The sequence below is a fragment of the Trypanosoma equiperdum genome (assembly GCF_001457755.1).
Source record: "Trypanosoma equiperdum strain OVI genome assembly, contig: ctg_1419, whole genome shotgun sequence".
NCBI lineage: Eukaryota > Euglenozoa > Kinetoplastea > Trypanosomatida > Trypanosomatidae > Trypanosoma > Trypanosoma equiperdum.
The window spans coordinates 1-4966 of record NW_027123415.1 but is presented as its reverse complement, the minus strand read 5'-3'; the positions used below and the strand labels follow the sequence as shown (position 1 = coordinate 4966).

General features: G+C 48.2%; 4 protein-coding genes across 4 annotated transcripts; all 4 read left to right on the top strand.

Annotated features, from left to right (window-relative positions):
- Positions 1-146: 146 nt before the first annotated feature.
- On the top strand, positions 147-1328 carry TEOVI_000897100 (flap endonuclease-1 (FEN-1), putative; the record flags this gene model as incomplete). Its single annotated transcript, XM_067221377.1, has 1 exon — positions 147-1328. The coding sequence occupies one exon, from the start codon at positions 147-149 to the stop codon at positions 1326-1328; it is 1182 nt and encodes a 393-aa protein (XP_067077478.1).
- A 341-nt stretch (positions 1329-1669) lies between these two features.
- Positions 1670-2236, top strand: TEOVI_000897000 (uncharacterized protein; the record flags this gene model as incomplete). The annotated part of the gene is made up of 1 exon (XM_067221376.1): positions 1670-2236. The coding sequence occupies one exon, from the start codon at positions 1670-1672 to the stop codon at positions 2234-2236; it is 567 nt and encodes a 188-aa protein (XP_067077477.1).
- A 232-nt stretch (positions 2237-2468) lies between these two features.
- On the top strand, positions 2469-3473 carry TEOVI_000896900 (uncharacterized protein; the record flags this gene model as incomplete). Its single annotated transcript, XM_067221375.1, has 1 exon — positions 2469-3473. The coding sequence occupies one exon, from the start codon at positions 2469-2471 to the stop codon at positions 3471-3473; it is 1005 nt and encodes a 334-aa protein (XP_067077476.1).
- A 289-nt stretch (positions 3474-3762) lies between these two features.
- TEOVI_000896800 (Vacuolar iron transporter 1, putative) lies at positions 3763-4608 on the top strand (the record flags this gene model as incomplete). Its single annotated transcript, XM_067221374.1, has 1 exon — positions 3763-4608. The coding sequence occupies one exon, from the start codon at positions 3763-3765 to the stop codon at positions 4606-4608; it is 846 nt and encodes a 281-aa protein (XP_067077475.1).
- Between the last annotated feature and the right edge of the window lie 358 nt (positions 4609-4966).

Below are 4966 nucleotides of genomic sequence, written 5' to 3'. Positions count from 1 at the left end.
ATTTTTTTTGTCTGTGCATTTATTTGTATTTTCAACCCAAACTCGTTCTACTGCTGTGCATAGTAAATGTCACACTTTTTGCTACTGCCTTTCCTCACAATTCTTTCCGGAAAGTGTTTCGTTGATACTCGAGTCCGGCGAGGATAATGGGTGTTCTTGGCCTTTCGAAGCTTCTGTACGACAGAACTCCTGGTGCCATTAAGGAACAAGAGCTGAAAGTTTATTTCGGTCGACGCATCGCAATCGATGCCTCCATGGCCGTATATCAGTTCGTCATCGCCATGAAAGGCTTTCAAGAGGGTCAGAGCGTTGAGTTGACCAATGAAGCTGGGGATGTTACGTCTCATTTAAGTGGAATTTTTTTTCGTACATTAAGAATGATAGATGAAGGACTTCGTCCTATATACGTGTTTGATGGTAAGCCGCCCACCCTTAAGGCTTCTGAACTTGAGAGTCGGCGTCAGAGGGCAGAGGATGCAAAGCATGAGTTTGAAAAGGCAAAGGAGGAGGGAGATGATGAGGCCATGGAAAAGATGAGCAAGCGAATGGTTCGTGTGGGAAGGGATCAGATGGAGGAGGTGAAGACACTACTTCGTTTAATGGGCATTCCTGTTGTTCAAGCACCCTCTGAGGCAGAAGCCCAGTGCGCTGAGCTGGTGAAAAAGAATAAGGCATGGGCGGTAGGAACAGAGGATATGGATGCCCTGGCGTTTGGATCCCGGGTAATGTTGCGGCATTTAACGTATGGTGAAGCGAAGAAGCGGCCCATTGCCGAGTATCATCTCGATGAGATATTGGAAGCCTCCGGTTTTTCAATGCAGCAGTTCATAGATTTATGTATTCTTCTTGGTTGTGATTACGTCCCCAAAATTTCAGGAATTGGACCCCATAAAGCCTGGGAGGGTATCAAGAAGTATGGGAGTTTAGAGGCATTTATCGAGTCACTTGACGGAACGAGGTACGTTGTCCCAGAGGAGTTCAACTACAAGGATGCGCGGAACTTCTTCTTGGAACCAGAGGTAACACCGGGTGAGGAGATCGATATCCAGTTCCGTGAGCCGGACGAAGAGGGACTGATAAAGTTTCTTGTCGACGAAAAGTTGTTCAGTAAGGAACGCGTTTTGAAGGGTATTCAGCGGCTTCGTGACGCACTTACGAAGAAAACCCAAGGTCGCTTGGACCAATTTTTTACCATAACGAAGCCACAAAAGCAGGTGATTTCGGAGGCATCTACTGCGGGAACGAAGAGGAACCGCGGTGCCGTAGCGTTGCCTGGCGTATTGCAGCGGAAGTCGTCGTCCGGACACAAAAAGGCTGTCAAGAAGTAGGATCTGGGGTGTCACACAGAGGGCGCATTGTACGCCTAACTTTCCCTCTCTTTCGTGTTTTCTCTGATGTTTTGGTGGGGATCGAGACAATTTTTTTTGTGTGGCTATTTCTTTTGCGACACTACGAATGGAGGAAGACGGGGTTATTTACAAAACGTTTAAATGAATTCGCGAGACTCGTCTGATTCTTGTATTTCGGTATCTTCCTGTACAGGTGTCTCGCCAAATTTGTGTTTATTCCTTCATTCTGTGCCTCGTAGCCAAAGGAGGTGCCATTCCAAAGGAATATCAGTGAAGAGCAGTGATAAGGAAAGGAGTGTAACAAGCACACATTGTTAGTAATGTCGGGGGCGTTCGGTTGCGGTTCGTACCGATCAGTTGTAGCTGGGACGCAAAATGTACCTAGACGTATGACGTTTTATCCCTCTGCATATGAATTGATTCAGCTCCACAAGGCGCATCGGGAGGTAATTCGCCACTTCTATGTTCGTGATAAGATATTTGACAATAAGTTCCCGGGGAATGCACTCGCCAATGGTTTATTTAAATTTGTGCCAAACCGGCGCGAGAACTATCATATGCGAGAACTCATGGAATCCATCCGCCGTAGGTCCATTTGGATGCACCGGATCAAGCAGCAGCGTGAAATCAATGCCAAAGTAGTCGAAAATATGGAGGTGAAGTATGGTAAGAAGGCTGCGGCGTCCATGCTTTGCTTCACCACTCCGGATTCCAACGCCTATTTTGCTCCGCACCGTTACCAGGATGTGGCAAACTCGTGGCCAAACTACTGGCAGCACCCTAGCGTCAACCACGTTGTGCCAAAACCGCGGTGGCGTAGGCACCGGGAACTGGGTGGAATAACACGTGTCGAGGATCCGTTCGCTGTACAAGCGAGCGACTACTAGCTCATTATCGCTGAAGGACTGGGGCCATCTGTTACCATTGCAATTGTTTTCTTTGATTTTTTTTCAGGTTGCTTTGACTGGTGTTCACAAATTTCCTTCATTGCATTCTTATTTTTTCCTTGTGTTTCCATTGTAATGGAGCAGTTGGGGTTACTGCGGTTACCCGCACGAAGAAGGGCTCGTTGAAGAAAAGGTATCGAGCGCCGCAAATCCTTTGGTAGGGTAAGTTTGTATGTTGAATGCTGGTGGAGCCTTTTCCGGTTTCTGGGAGTGGTGCGCGCAAAATGGGATCGTAAGCAAGAAATTGTTCATTCGGCAAAGCATGCAAGGTTTGATGCCGTTACTTTCTCTTCATGCAGATCAGCCAATTGGCGCTGGAGATGTGGTGCTTTCCGTCCCGTACCTGTCAACGCTTAATGCACAGACGGTGAGGGGTGACTTACGACCTGTGGCAGTGCCATCTATTCGCGTAATGTGTAGGTTCCTGCAGCGTCGCGGTGTTGACATATCCACTGCACGGGCTTTGTGGTTGGCGAGCTGCTTGGCGTGTGCTACTCGGCTCGTGGCTCAGGGCCACGAGGTTGGATTTGCCCCACTTCTCTCCTCCTCGTTGTTGCCAAAGCTGCCTTCCCCGTTTGTTGAGGCGTATGTTGGTGGTTATCCCGCCATTTCGGATGCGTTAGCGGGTGTGGCGGATGAGCCGGTACGGCGGGCGTATCTGAAGGATTTCGAAACGCAGGTGAGATCTCAGTTGCGCGCGACACATGCGATACTTCGGTTTAATCAGCGCCGACATCCCTCCCGCATTCCATTAACACTGTTGCCCACTGTTGACGAATTATGCGCGGCGTATCGTACAGTTCTCCAACGCAGTGTCATGTTACCTGTTGACTGTGTGCCATCCTCTCCTGGAGATTTGGCTGACCTGTTGGAGGAAAGACAAGGTATCGATGTTCTCCCCTCACTAGTGCCGGGTATTGACATTATTCGGAGCCCCACCGGTTATCCACCAGTTACGAGTGTGGCTGGAAATTCTTCAGGCACACCCATCGCGGGCGATGAATCTAACGCGGCTAACTGTTCATTGCACACTTGTGTACAGTCTGACTTCATTTCACCGGGAACGCGGCGACGCGTGTTGCTCGAAACAGAGCCGTTGTCAAATCGACGCGTTGTGGTTTGCTCCACAAAGGAGATAAAGGTTGGTGAGGAGCTGTTTCTCAGCTACGGTTCTTGATTTGATGAATCGGATAGGGAGAACACTGTCACACGTTGTCATGTACTTTTTCTTTCTTGCGTACTGTTGATTGGTTGAAAGACCGAAACGAGAGAATAGAAAATACGTGAGGTAATACACATCGTTACAGCTGTTCGCGTCCATTGGAGAGGGGAAAGGATGCCGACCTTTTTTGTTGCTTCACCTTGGTCTTATTGAACCCACCCTTTTTTTTCTTGTAACAACGTGAAATAGGGAAATAAAGCCCCTTGCATTAATTTTGGTCCAGTGAAACATCTTCTTGACTGACATGTCCGAATCAGAAAAAATTGATGTAAGTGGGGCAAGGAATTATAAGAGCATATCGGCCGCCCGAAAGGCCTTTGAAACCGGTGACATCGAAATGTCCCGAATGGAACATCAAAAGCACATTTACAAAGAGGTCCACAACCCCTCTGCATCGGATTACGTGAAGTCCGTGGTATTTGGGGGACTGGACGGAATTATAACGAGTTTTACAGTCGTTTCCGCTGCTGTTGGTAGCAACAGCAGCGTTGCCTCCGTCCTGATATTTGGTTTCTCGAATGTCATTGCAGATGGTTTTGCCATGGGATTCGGTGAATATGTTTCGGGTGAAGCTGAACGAGATAATGCTCTAAGTGAGAGGCGACGCGAGGAATGGGAAGTCGAAAATGCTTTTGATATGGAGGTGGACGAAATGGTGCAAATTTATGAGATGAAGGGTCTCTCCCACGAAGATGCCACAACCATAGTGAACATCATATCGAAAGACCCAAAACTTTTTGTGGACTTTATGATGACCGAAGAACTGGGGATTATTATTGATACAGAAGACACGCACGGGCCCAAAAAGCAAGGCCTGGTCATGTTCTTGTCCTTTATGTTCTTCGGTGCCGTCCCACTGTTGGCGTACCTTCCCGGGAAGGGAAAAGGGATTGATGGCGTTTTTGCGTTGTCCTGCTTCCTGGCCACTTGTGCGCTCATCGTACTTGGGATGTTAAGGGGGTATCTGTCGGGTGTAAGCATGTTACGTTCCGCAGCTCTAATGGTTTTTAATGGAGTTGTAAGCGGCCTGTTCAGCTTCACGGTGGGATCACTTGTGGAGCACGCGCTGCGATCTAGCATCGAAGTGTGAACGTAGAAAACTTGGACGGCGGGAGTTTCCCCAGCGGAAAGGTCGTTCTCCAGGGATGTATAGCAGCATGTTTGCTCCCGGAGCGATATAGCCTGCTCATAGTACGTAATTGTTCTTTTACTCATCGACAGAACTTTAAAGCGTTATCCAACGCTAGAAGCGAGATTCTTCCAAGCGCGGCACCGCAAAGGGGATGAGGGGGTTGATGGATGGACCTCTTCCCTGTACCGCGTATTCCCTTTGTTCTTTAAAAATTTATACGCCCTTCGAGCACACATACCTTTTACAAAATTTCTTGCTCCACCAAAGCAGCACCACGTGGACGGGAAGTTACACGCAATAATAAACTTATAATATG